Here is a 14,389-nt window from a genome sequence, read left to right as displayed (position 1 = left end):
ATTCACTAATCAGGAGGACGGCTTCATTGGAAACCACTTAGCCCAAAATTTCTACATTTATGGTTTACGGATATAATCATATAATTTATGATCTGTATTGCCAGAGTCCCACATCTGCTAAGGCCACTTCACTGTAGCCATTGCGGCACACTCAATAGAATTGAAACACAAATCCTTGAGTTCACTGTTCAAAGTAGTTTAGAGATGTAGAGAATACATTGGTTTCAATTTGTCATGATTGATCCATTGAATCTGTTCTATGACAGAACGAGCTTTGACCAAACAACTTAGTGGGAATGGATCGTAGGCCAGAAGACGTCCAAGAGGACTTCTCCAAAACTTTCTTTTAAACACCTAATTTATTTTTACATCCAAACTTCAGAGCATTATGATATACTTCAGCTTATCCCTTTGAAGGTGTCAGTGCCATATACTAGACGAACGTGATGAACAGGTTAGTGTAAACACCCTGCCAATTCAACAGTTACCAAGACTTTCAACATAGGACAGCTCATCATACCGACTCCCAAAAGATCCACTGAATCTGCTCATCATACTGGCCATGCAAGATGGGCTTTAAAAGAAAGCCCAAAAAGTACTTTCTGGTGAATCTTGTTTTGGTAGCTTTTTTTTTGTAGCAGATCAGTCATTGCAGCTCAATCGACGCGAAGCCCTGACCTACTAATACCCAGCTCCAAGAAACCTATTTCCATTGAATCTGGCTCATCATACTGCCCATGCAATATAGGCTTTAAAAGAAAGCCCAAAAAGCACTTTCTGGTGAATCTTGTTTTGGTAGCTTTTTTTTTGTAGCAGTTCAGTCATTGCGGCTCAATCGACGCGAAGCCCTGACCTACTAATACCCAGCTCCAAAAAGCCTATTTGCGAGGTCAAGGCGTTAGAGAAAAGATTGAAGTGTTGAGTTTGATCGGCATGCAAACTTGGAGGTTCAGTTCTGAAATGATTGAACCAATGACAAGCGAAAAAGAGAAGAGGGAAAGAGAAAGGGCTGAACCGTCATTCTCCCTATTTAAAACCCCTTTAGCTTTTGGGAAATCAAAAATCACAAAACACGGAAAACAAAGGAAATAGGCACAAGCTTCACAATGCACCTAAGAAATACTGATGCGAGCTGTTGGAAAAAAATTGGCTCCTTCAAATAATGGATCAAGTGGATGCTTGCGTCGCCCAATACAATGAGCGAAGATACACTCAAATTTGTACAATTTTGCAAGTTGTATCCCGTACAAGAGAAGAAAAACTTGTATTCGTCCATGAATGAAATTCTCGACTGTAATTACGGTTGGCAAAAAAAATTGGCAGACAACTTTGTCGGATTTTATCTTATATTTTAATAAATCCGTATAGTAATTAAATTAATAAAAAAGAATGAAGGAAAAGATTGAAAAACAGCGATTTAAGTAAATAAAGAATCTGCATCACAGACACAGTCGCCAAAGGGCTGGCTTGAAATAAATGGATGGCAGAGAGAAAGAGAAAGAATGGGTTTCACTACCACTTAAGGAGTGTACAAGCTTTTCAACCTCTCCAGCCGCATAATTTTTAATAGAAAAATGTTGTTCCCCTCGATCTAAATATATATATATATCCACTTTCTAATTGAAGCAAAACATCCCACCTCGCCGTTCCTCTCTCGAATAGACCAGACAAACAGCTAGCTCGTAAGAGTTTTGCGTTTTTGACTGCCAAATCAATTATCTGGCACGATGTGAAAACAAAGTGTGGCATCTTGTTTAGTGATGAATTAAGAAAGAAATAAAGACGCCCAGCAAACAGATGAAAAGGACAAAAGATCACTGACAGCTATATATATTTGTGGGATGCTTCAGTTCTACTCAGTGAATCAAATATGCCGCCTTTGCACACAGCTGGTTTTATGGTTTTGAACTAAAAGGGGTGTTTGTTCACTTCGTCTCTCATGTCTCCGAGTATGCATTCGTATCATCATCATCATCTAAGGTGAAAGCGGGCCGGCTGAAATGGGTTTTATTGCTTTGACTTCAAATAAATTGAGACACTTCAGCTGCAATCAAATGGCCGCTGAGCCAAGTCTAGCAGATCATTAATTTCACTAAGCTAATTGGCAGTAGAAAATAGTTGCTCCGTAAATGTAGCTACTAAAACGACCACAAAGCAATACATGAAATCTAATTCCATCCGTAGGATGAGATAGCACAGTTTCTTCACGTTGGAGGTTGGAACTCAACGGTCTACAGCATTACTTCTCCCATGTCATTATCAAGTAGTTAATTATAGATGGTTTAACTCAAACGCCCACGTGTCGACTTGTGGGGCCTAGTTAGGCTGATGTGTTGTCTATTGGCCTGTGCAATGAGGAGACTCGTAATGACGGAGCTAAAATTGAAACGTTTGCATACGTTAAAAGATAACTGGGGTGAACAGAGACGAAAACTTAACAAATTAGAAAGGATTTTTATGAGGTAGCATAAAGATTAAGACCCACGAAATACAGCATCAATGGATGTTACAACTTACAACGGATCAATAAAACATATAAAAAATGGATGTAATAATGGAAGACAAGAACTTGTATTGGGTGAGAGTGGAAGATGGGGAAAGAGAGAAGAAAAACGAAGAAGATGATAGATACTTGATTGTGATGGCCAACATGTCCCATCTTTTATACTGTACATCTTTACGCAAGCAAGCATGTGGTCTCTCTGGTCTCCCATTCCCCATCTCATCCACTCCCTCCCTCTTCCCATCTTCACTCCCCCTGGCCCTAGACCCCACCCTCCAATACCAAGAAGAAAATTATTAATTAGATTGACAAAAGACAAGGAAAAGATTTAATATAAACTTACAAGGCATGGCCCACCAAAGCTCCTACTGCTTGGATTCAAAACACCTACCTGCTACCTGCGGCTTTCTTCTTTCTTAACAGCCCTGACATTGATATTCTCTTACAGAACATTTAAGCCCCATCCCTCTCTCTCTCTGTCTGTTAAGTACAAGAAAAGATATGAAGAAAAAAGAGATGGAAAGGAAAAACCCTGATAAAAGGCTGCTTTGTTAAAACGGAGCTGTCGACGTTCTATAGAGAGCCTGCTTTTTGGGAAGTTGAGCAGCTGCCGCTAAACATATCTGTTCACAGATAAAGACCAATCAGCAAATCTCCGTCCAAGTTAGGATGTTGTAACAATGTTCAGTGATTTAATAAATTACAACAAAGAGAAGAAAAGAAAAACCCTGGAAATAATGTTATGGGTCTCTCTCTCTCTTGTTAATTCATTCCATTCACCTGTTGTTGCTGTATTCTGAGCTTCGCGTTCTCTTCCTTCAAATGAGCTACTTCCAACTCCAATTCATTTGTATAAGCCTGTAAATATTCCAAGGAAAAATCACTAGAGAGTAACGCCGAGAAAACACCATGAAGCTAAACCATAACTATACAAATTCTAAGATGAAAGAGAAGAATGAAAAAAAAAATCAATTCCTGCTTTCTGGCTCTAGACCGAGCAGCAGATTCTCGATTCTTGAGCATGCGCTTATGCCGTCGATCTCCGGAATTTTCTTCAGTGTCCGGAACTCTTTTTCGGCAAAGCGGAGAAAAGGCCGAAGAAGAACCGAAAGAGTCAAAAGGAGCGTTCAAGGAAGGAAGAAAGAAGGGTGTAGCAGCTGCATTGCCAGAGCCATATAATTGCGAGTGTGGCCTCAACGAATCAGTGTTATCAAGATAATGAAATTCAGGGCCCGAATTCAAACTTAAGACGGTAGGGGGCCGTGGTGGTGGAGAAGCGAAGGCAGTGACATCAGAAGAAGTTGTGGGATTAACGGAGACAACGCTTGTTGGTGGATCAGTAGTGTTGAAGGGTCGAGCAAGGAAGTCTTGAAAAATCATACCGCGGAGGTTGGTAGTATCAGTTTCGGTGCCTTTGGGAAGGGTTGATTCTCTGGTGCCGGTGGTAGCTGCAGGGTGGTCATCGAGAGAAGTGAGGTTGATGTCTTTCCATACTTCTTCCATGGTTCTCCTCGTAGGGGTTGGGAGGTGGGTTGAAGGTGAAAAGGGGGAGAGAGATGAAGACGAAGACGAGGATTTTGAGGACGACGAAGAAGAGACTCTATTGCTGTAGAGATTTCTGGTGTCTTCGCCACCTGACGATGATGACCGCATGGTGACGGTGATGGCGGAAAGAAGAAAGGAGAGAGATGGAAAGAGTGTGAGTGAATGAGTAATGGCAGAGGAAAAGAGTGGAAGGTGTTGTATTTATATAGAGCATATATAGATGATGATGGATCAGTTCATCGGTCTAAAATTGCAATTGTAAAATGGAAAGACAAATAGTTGTAGACTGTGCGTGTGTATGTGACTGTTACTAGCGACTTTTCTTGAGTTATTTTTATTTGCTGGGAGTCATTTCATTTGAGTGAGTGGGAGAGGGCATGAATGAAGGACGGGGGCGAACTGCAGATCTCGATGGTCCCTCAGCCTCTCTCACTCTGTCTCTGTCTCTCAATCTCTTCCGACATCCATTCAACCATTTAGCTAGGCTACACTGCCATACCAACCATAGGGAAGGGAATGCTCCAGCGCACTAGATCTGCAGAGCTGATGAGTTAGGCGCATACATGTCTCTGTCGGGTACTTTTGTCTTTGGTCATCAACTGGGAGCAGGAGAGCTATTTACTTCATTGGCCGTTGGGGTTCAAAGTTGAAACTCCAACCCCAACCCCAATGGATTATTGTGTGTGTGTGTGTTAATCCTTTTTACTGTGGGTTGAGTTATGTTTGAATTTGTTAATTTTGAGACTATAGAGTTGAGCCAAGGTTGATAGGCATAGTGTTCAAGTTCAACCCGAAATTAAAAGTTTAAACCATCCCCAATTCCAATTGCTGTTCTGTATGTATATATATACTTCAGCTTTTTCTGTACATATCCAGTTGAGATTGGAATCTAGTTTCTTCATATAACTGATACCACCCTTGTACTAGCATATGACTATATGATCCTCACGTGGCACCTAAACGAGGGTTCGAAGCGACCGCCATCCTCTACCGTTGAATACGCTCCCTTGTTAAAGGTCGAAAAAGTCGGGTTCTTTTTGTGGGCCGCGATAAAGGTGGCAGCCAGTGCTCATCTTTTAAATTCAGACCCCTATCATTTACATGATTACATCATTCATGTAAGCAAACACACAATAACAACAACAACAAAAACTAATATAGCCTGTGAATTGGGGAGGGATGGTGACCCAACTCCCAGTGGAAATTCAAAGCAATGTTTTAAAAGTTGATCCGGAAGTCGAACCGTTTTTGTCTCCATGTCATGGTTCACCAGTTCAATCGGCTGGGCCGAATGGTTCATACCATGCCTTGTCAATGTATATATGCATTAAGTATATATATTTATATAAATATATATATATATGTTAATAATAAATAATATATAAATATGGTTTAGATATGTTATATATATTATTTTATTTTTATTATATGTTTTTTAATTCAGATTTTAATTTGTATTCATAAAAAAATATTAAAATTTGTAATTTGAAGCAAAAGAATGAGTGTTTTCATGAAAATAGAGATCTCAAAAAGTTATCAAAAAAAAAATCACCTTAATTGGACATTGGAGTGCAAAATTATGGCCTCCAAAAGTTTGTGTATATTCAGTGTGCAACCCACGACCTGGTCATCGGGTCGAACTGTTCTTGATCAAATTAATGGTTTTTGACTATCTAACAGGTCTTAACTGAACCAAACCCAAAATCCTAGCTAAGTGATAGTTCAAACAATTTCACTAATCAGGTCAACGAAGGGTTAAAAACATTGACTCAAATGATGGGCAAGACCTAGCATTTTCGACAAGTGTCATACCCCTACACCTACGTGGGTTGTATCTGTGTCAATGGATCAGAGATGGTTCATAAAGGGCATACTTGAGTTTAATTTAGGTCATAAAAGTTAGATTTTATTATATAATATTATTAACTCATATTTCTATCCTTCGTTTGAATATGTGTATCACTGTATTAGATACAAACCATATTATACACTACAAGGATATTGATGAGTGCAGATTTGGCCCTCCAGTGAAATTGTGACACGCGGCACCTCGTGACAACTAGGAAAACACCCAGCCAACAAACTTACGAAGTTGGTGACCCACCCGGGCACCAGTCTGGCCGGCCTGGCGTGACCTGCGCGCGGCCTAGCGCGCAGCCTGCGCGACCTGGCCGACCTGGACCAGCCTAGCGCATGATCCGGCCAATGCGCCCGCCGACGAACCTGGCCTAGACACTGACCCGCCGACTGACACAGGCGCCAGCTTGACGACCTGATCTAGACACTGACCCGCCGACTGACACAGGCGCCGACCTGACAACCTGGCCTAGACACTGACCCGCCGACTGACACAGGCACCCCTCTGACAACCCGGCCCAGGCGCCGACCTGGCCGCCTGACACAAGCGCCAACCTGACGACCTCAAGGAGTTCCCCACCGTACCCCGGTTCTGACAGGATGCGACGAGTCTTACCGTTTGGAGGCTTTTCACCCACCTAACCCGCGAGGACTCCGGTATATAAAGACCTCACCCCCTAAAGGGGAGGGGGAGGAAAAAGAAAGGGAAGTAACCCTGCTCTCTAGCTCTCTCATATTATCTTCAAAGCTCTCTACAATAAGAGTGCTAACTTAAGCATCGGAGAGCCCCCACCGGGAAAATACCCCCGGGACCTCTGATTCAGTTCTCACAGGTCCTTCAGCTCCCACCGCCTACAAGGAGGAGGAAGAGATGGAGTTATCGGAGGTCCCTCAGCTCCTGCCACCTACAAGGAGGAGGAAAAGATAGAGTTCTCGGAGGTCCCTCAACTCCTGCCACCTACAAGGAGGAGGAAAAGATGGAGTTCTCGGAGGTCCCTTAGCTCTCGCCACCTACAAAGAGGAGGAAAAGATGAAGTTCTCGCAGGTCTCTCAGCTCCCGCCACCTACAAAGAGGAGGAAAAGATGAAGTTCTCGCAGGTCCCTCATCTCCTGCAGCCTACAAAGGAAATAAGACCACCTCACGCTGAGGGCAATCGGATTGCGCCGCACCAGGGAGCTCCAACATTCTCTAAGGCATCGGCCACCTAGTAGGGAGTTCGCCAGGCAGTTCTCCACCAGGGAGTTCGCCACCAGGCAGTTCGTCCCCAGGCAGTTCGCCACCAAGGAGTTCGCCACCAGGCAGTTCGCCCCCAGGGAGTTCGCCACCAGGCAGTTCGCCACCAAGCAGTTCGCCCCCAGGCAGTTCGCCACCAGGCAGTTCATCCCCAGGCAGTTCGCCACCAAGGCAATTCACCCACAGGCAGTTCGCCACCAAGGCAATTCACCCCCAAGCAGTTCGCCACCAGGCAGTTCGCCCCCAGGCAGTTCGCCCCCAAGGCAGTTCGCCCCCAGGTAGTTCGCCCCCAAGCAGTTCGCCACCAGGCAGTTCGCCCCTAGGCAGTTCGCCACCAAGGCAGTTCGCCACCAAGCAGTTCGTCACCAAGCAGTTCTCCCCCAGGAAGTTCGCCACCAAGTAGCTCGTCACTAAGGCACGCCACCACCGGGTCGAATAACGAGGTACTTTGCCAAAAAATTTTACATCACAAAACATTGGTACGTGGCCGAAAACGGTTACATCAGATATATTCATTGATAACATTACAAATTGCACCAAGACAAAGTAGAGAAAGAGGTTACAACCTTAAAAGGCATTATATATGTATATATATATTATAATATTAACTCATATATCTATCCTTCGTTTGAATATGTGTATTTCTGTATTAGATACCAATCATATTATACACTACAAGGATATATTCATTGATTACATTGCAAATTGCACCAAGACAAAGTAGAGAAAAAGGTTGCAACCTTAAAAGACATTATTAATAGGGGTGTCAACGGTATTCGAAAATTTGATTTCGAATTCGATATTCGACATAATCAAATCGAATTTGGATAATTCGAACATTTAATCGGTCGAATTTGGATATCCTATTCTTATCGAATAGTTAACTGGATTCGAATTTGGATATGACCTTATTTGATTCGATAAATATCCGAATTCAACCGATTCTTTAGTTCTTATATATAATATATCAAATATTTTATATAATATATAATAATTAAGTTATATAAATAATTTATATACTTTATATCAATAAAATATTTATTTTATATATTTATTAATTATCTAAAATAATTAATTAATCGAATTCGAATCGAATAGAATATTTGAATATTTAATCGGATTCGAATTCGAATATTAATTTTCAATATCCGTCAGATATTGAATCGAATTCAAATACCGGATTTTCTAATCGGATTCGAATTCGGATATTGCCTGATCCAATCCAAAATTGATCCGTTTAAACCCCTAATTATCAAGTAATACTTAGAAAAAGTCTGATCCGACCTGGAAAAAGTTAGGCCTAGTATTTTGAGCCCAGGCCCGATTAAGAATGGGTCAGTCCTGGCCAATCCATCATCCAGGATCAGGTATATCTAATAGTAATAGGTATAAATTTAAGGGAATATTCTCGATTAGTACCCTTGTACTTTGGATCTAGTGCCACTTTGGTCCCCTAAACTTAAAAATGTGACAATTCTATAATCCAATTTTCAAAATGTGTCAATCCAGTACCTGTTGTTAATCAACCCATTAATCAGCCATTAAGTGGCATTTAAATAGACACAAATGCCCTTCAAGTGTCATCTAATTCTTTTTATCAATCATCCAAACGTTGATAAAAAAATGAATAGTCCCAATTCCTTACCTCTTCGTTTGGATGGTTTATAAAAAAATTTAGGTGACACTCAGAAGGCATTTGTGTCTTTTCAAATGCCACTTAATGACTAATTAACAACATGTATTGGATTGGCATGTTTTGAAAATTAGGGTATTGAATTATCTTTTTTTTTTTAAGTTCGAAAATCAAAGTGACACTAGGCCCTAAGTAAAAAGTACTAATTTGGAATTTTTCTAGACAAAAAAGCTTACCTATACTTTTTTTGGGGTAAAATACAAAAACCTCCCATGTAGTTTCATTTTAACAAATACCTCCTTTGAACTTTTGAGAAACTCAACAAAAACCTCCCTTCCGTCATCGTCCCTAATGGAAAATGTTAGATTGATGCACCAGTTTTTTCCATATACCCATTCTACCCTTTTATAAATTATTTTACATACAAAATTACTAAAATAACCCCATTTTAACTCAACAAAAGCCTCTTTTAATGATCACTTCAGTAAATTTACATACAAAATTACTAAAATATGTTTTTTTAGTTATAATAGAATTATTTTAGTAATTTTGTATGAAAAATAATTTATAAAAGAATATAATGGGTATTTAGAAAAAAAAATTGGTGCATCAATTTAACGTTTTCCATCTGGGACGACGACGGAAGGGAGATTTTTGTTGAGTTTCTCAAAAGTTCAAGAGAGACATTTATTAAACTGAAACTATAGAAGAGGTTTCTATGATTGTCAAAACTTCAGGGGGTTTTTTCTTTTGGCTACAAATACTCTACCTTAAGCTTTGGTAAGTAGGTGTTTGGGATCAACAATGAAATGCCCTTTCATTATGCAACATTTCTACCGAAAACATAAACATGTATGGTGAAGATAAAAACAAAAAAATCATTCTACGTTTAGGAAATGACAACTGATCATGCAATGTTTTGGCTTTTCGGTTTTCAAATATGTCATCAGAGGAGATGGTATTTCTATTATAATCAACCTTACGTCCTAACAACAAGGTGTTGTGTTTTTGGATGAAAACACATCTTTAGCCCATTAATTATGTTAAAATGCTGATGTGGCAAATTATTTAAATGCAATCGATAAGAAATGCATGGATAATAATCACTGGATGCCTACATTGTTTTGATCTTTAATGATGCATCGAATACATTTCTTCCATGTTTTCGAAGCATGTCATTGTAATTTTACATTTCCCAACTACATCATTGCAAATGTAATAAGTTTACATTTTAAATCTATAGATAATCAAGTGGTTATTAACTGCTTAAAATTTTCTCATAGCCATTAATTGCTAAACCAGCTAGATATTGAACATTCACTCTATTTGAATTCCTAACTATACAAGAAACCTCTTCAAAGTAACTCTCCTCTATCTGCTAATCTAGGGACATTTTTCATACACTGATTTTGGTTTTTTACATGCTCTCTCTATTATTGAACAGGGGCAAATGGCATTTTAAAAACAAAAACAGTACACACTTGGGTCTCAGTTTGGAAAAACTACAAATACAAGGTCAAGAAATTAGAAATACCACATGAGGTTTTGCACTAAACATATAGATTTGTATTTGCAATCGTCCCAAACAGAGCTTTTCTTACCTAATCTACTTCTGATTTTCCAACAACAACACAAAAAACATATAGTGCTTATAAAACAGAGTTCAACTTCATGATTTATTTATTAGGTAAACATGGGAATGATGGTCAAAGTATTTTATTATCACCATGATCACAAAAGCTGTGAAATATATATATATATATATATATATATATATATATATAGTCCTACGTAATCATGTTACACCATTGCAGTTTCATATAAGTAGGTCCACCATGTTATTGTGTTGAGGATTCAAAACCACTGTATCCCCTATACAGCAAAAGAAAGAACTCGGGTGACAATTTATGGAGTGGGAGTGTGATGTTTGAATTGAGAATAACCAAGGGTACAAGGTTGTTTGTTAATCAGGCTATTTGGCATGGCTGGCATAGTTTAATGCTGAGCCCTACCGAGTTGTCTTGGTCTTATATAGGCGCTTAGTATTAGTTAAACTTGGTGAGCTTATATTAAGTGGCATTATCGTAAATACCACTAATATGATTTTTTGGAGAAGTGATGTTTTTTATTGGTGGACTTTCAAAGGCTTAACGTACTCCTTGAGGAGGGGTGGTCGACATCATTGGGTGCCTAGCCTTGGTGTCAAAGTTCAAAATATCATTACGTATTGGCATGTATCAATCGATACGTATCGTATCGGAGTCTTCCTGATACGCCCCTACAAGAGGTGTATTGGGTCAGGCCATGGTTTAGAGGGTAGTCAGGACTTAAACCGACCCCTTTGAACCGGTTTTGAAAAAATAAATAAAAGCACCGCTACAAGCCGATACGCCTTTGCTTGGCACTCCGAGACCAACATTCCCTTATAGGTAGGGGTGGATTCGAGCCGAATACTACTAGGCTCGGTTCGACTCGAAACTATTCTACAAGGCTCAAGCTTCAAGTTTGAGCCAGAACCTTGAGCTCAAGTTTGGCATGAGTAAAATGTTCATAAGCTTGAGCTCGATTTTGACAAAAAATATTTTATAAAAATAAAAAATTATATATAAAAATATTTTTTATTTGATATTTAAAAAGTTAAGAATTATAAAATAATTAATAATTATAATGTTTTTATCGTATATTATTTTTGATAATTTTATTATATATACATATTTATTCAATTCGGCTCGCGAGCTAAGTTCAATTAGGCTTGAGCTTGGCTTGTTTAATAATCGAGCCAATGAATTGGGCTCGAACTTGAGCTCGAACTGCTCGTGAAAAGCTCGACTCATTGCCACCCTTACTTACAGGGTGACCTTAATTAATAGCTAGAATTGCTTCCAGGGTTCCTCGTGGGCACACACACGCTCATAGGGACAGTACATGGATCGACACTGTACAACACACATCAAGGGGAGGCTTTCGATGCCGGTCTGGCCCAAGCATGTCCCTACACCTTACTAGCCCTATGTCTAAACTGCCCGTTGCGCATAGTGCATGGGTGTGTTTAGCCCCAGCAATTGCATATCATCATCGACACCACGATCACCTCACATCATCATCCAATGTCACATGGCACTTATATCATATATAAAGCTTATTGTTTTACGCTACATATCTACCCTATAATACAGTAGTGACTCGATTGGCACGTACGTGGATAAGCACCATACGCAATGCGATTTAGAACTCTCCTGACCCTAATCACGGTTCTTAATCCACCTTTGACAGGTAGTATGTCATGAAAATTAAAATACGGTCCCTTATAATAGGGGCGAAAGGCGAGGAATCAATAAACTCAAAAAGAGCATCCATCATCTTTTGTGGTTGAGCTGGTGCGAGCGAATGAGATGATTAAACGTAAAAGTGAAATGGCATGAGGCCTTGTGTTGAGTCATGAAACCCGCCGCCCGTCGAGACTTGAGGGGTTGTGTGGGGTGACAGTTGTGCAAAGATATGAGTGACTGATTTGATTGATTTGTTGGGTTGGGAGGCAGTGTGTGTGCGTGGAGAAGACGAGAGAGATAGATAGATAGATATGGGGAATCTCTGAATGCAGAACTGAAGAAGTTCGCGTGTGCTGATGTGCTCCAGTGGCCACAAGTGCAGAACAACGCGGCAGATCAGATCGTACAAACCCTCTTTCGTCTCTTGTCTCTTTCTTTGCGAACTGAGAGACTATCTCGCTCGTCTATGACTATGAACGCTTAACATAAAACTCCTGGATTCTGGACGACGACCCAGAAAAAGTAGCAAGTCGTTTGAGAATTCGAATCGTCTGATGTATGGAATGGAGATAATAATCAGAGCATCCCTTTATTCATTTTATCACTAGACAGGAGTCACTCCTTTTGATAGAGAAAAATTGACTCGTTATAAAGAAGAAAATTGAAAATTATGTTCAATTCTTACACCACGTAAACCCTGTAAATGGGTCCCATTCAGACTGATATGGCGTATCACGATTGGTCAGGTGGAGTATAAAAAGCTGAAGCATGAATACATGAAAATCTAGATAGTGACATGTAGATATGCTGGAAAAGAATCCAATATTTATAAAAGGATACAGTGTACAGAGAAAGGCTAGGTTCCATCTCCGAAACCGCAGAGGCAGACATCTATAGCCGAAAAGGATGATGTGTTACTGCTGAGTGCTGAGTGCTGAGTGCTGACTGCTGCCTGAGCCTGGCCCTGCACTAATTGAATTCCCTTTTTCCTGGTATAACGAATTATTTACTTTCCATATCAAGTTAAAGCTAGTTAGAACCAAACGCACTTCCCCTCCGGTCCTCCTGGGGTGGGAATGGGAATAATAACCTTACCTGTCCTTTTAACAATACCATAACATACACATATATATATATATATATAACCAATTGAACCTAGTATAAAAAAAAGTTAAACACTACTACTCCATCTATCTTTCCTCGTTCCTTTGTACTTCATTTTTGCTTTCTTCTTTCAATTCCACTAGTTTAGTCACATCCCATCTAAGCACTTAGATGACTAAATAACCTAGTACAAAGTAAAGTAACCAATTACAAAAAGGAGTGTCAGTGGGTGGGGTTAACGGATAAATCCATAAATTGAGTTGGAGTCGGGTCATCATTAATTCTTAATCAGGTTTTGAAGTGGGTTAAGTTTGAATTGAGAGAGAGAGAGAAACAGATGGAGAGGATTGATGGGGTTGATCAGATCAGATGTCAAAGAGTCTTGTCCAAAGAAGCCAGATGTCAGGTCTGCCTCTCTACCGCCCTACCCCCCCCCCCCTACCCCAATTAATAAAATAAATTGAAAATGGGGTCCCTTTGAACTTTGAAGCAGTCAGTCGTTCCACTCTCCGCTTTGTTTTTAACAGTACTTGGCAGTGTGTTTTTTGATGAACACAGTAGTACTTAGCACAGCAGTTGGCACATCCAACATCTATCGCTTATTTTGAGAGAAACAAATTATCCTTCTTCCTTTTGCCCTTGAGTTGTGGAGCAGCTACACTGTCGCCTTCCTCTCCGAATGGGCTCAATGTAGAAAATACTGTGAAAGAGTTGAACCAAACCTTCCGCATTCCTCTCGATTACGACTAAAATGGTATTTTATGGGAAAACCACATAGATACTCTCTCTAACCTACTGTTGATTAGGTCATCAACAGTAGGTTAGAGAGGAACCAAACCTTCCGCATTCCTCTCGATTACGACTAAAATGGTATTTTATGGGAAAACCACATAGATACTCTCTCTAAATGGAGAGAGGAGGTTTGAGCCTATGAGGAAACATAGATACTCATTCCACCTTCTAAATTGGGGTGTGAATCTTGATGGAGTACAATCCGGCCGGTCTTACCTACCAACGAATTCGCCTATGAGCTGGAGCGACGGGGAGCCTGAAACGGGAAAGATGAGAAAATTCCGAGGGGAACCCGGTGAGATAACTCCGAAGCTCAAGTTAGTAATCTTTCAAAGGCAAAGTGTAGACCAGATAGCGCAAAGTTCACATACCTTGTTTATTGGGGGTAGGGGGCATTTTATAATTATTTCGCGCACTCGCTCCAAGGCCCTTGTCAGGTCGGGTATGATTAC

At 40.2% G+C, this 14,389-nt stretch overlaps 1 protein-coding gene across 1 annotated transcript; it reads right to left on the bottom strand.

Moving 5' to 3' along the window:
• Positions 1–2,501: 2,501 nt before the first annotated feature.
• On the bottom strand, positions 2,502–4,216 carry LOC148849908 (bZIP transcription factor 27-like). Its single transcript, XM_088947004.1, has 3 exons — positions 3,482–4,216; positions 3,284–3,364; positions 2,502–3,126 (listed from the first exon to the last, which is right to left on the bottom strand). The coding sequence occupies exons 1-3, from the start codon at positions 4,154–4,156 to the stop codon at positions 3,055–3,057; spliced, it is 828 nt and encodes a 275-aa protein (XP_088803130.1). The 5' UTR covers positions 4,157–4,216; the 3' UTR covers positions 2,502–3,054.
• Positions 4,217–14,389: the final 10,173 nt, after the last annotated feature.

The sequence above is a fragment of the Nelumbo lutea genome, chromosome 5, assembly GCF_056320005.1.
Source record: "Nelumbo lutea isolate HS-2025 chromosome 5, American lotus-T2T, whole genome shotgun sequence".
NCBI lineage: Eukaryota > Viridiplantae > Streptophyta > Magnoliopsida > Proteales > Nelumbonaceae > Nelumbo > Nelumbo lutea.
The sequence above is the reverse complement of the archived record's forward strand: the minus strand, read 5'-3'. Positions and strand labels throughout refer to the sequence as shown.

Coding starts and splice junctions, on each gene's coding strand:
- LOC148849908 (XM_088947004.1), bottom strand. CDS start 4,156: ATGCGGTCATCATCGTCAGGTGGCGAAGACACCAGAAATCTCTACAGC. Junction 3,365..3,481: donor CTCGGTCTAGAGCCAGAAAG/CAGGAATTGATT, acceptor TTGGAATATTTA/CAGGCTTATACAAATGAATT. Junction 3,127..3,283: donor TCAGAATACAGCAACAACAG/GTGAATGGAATG, acceptor ATCTGTGAACAG/ATATGTTTAGCGGCAGCTGC.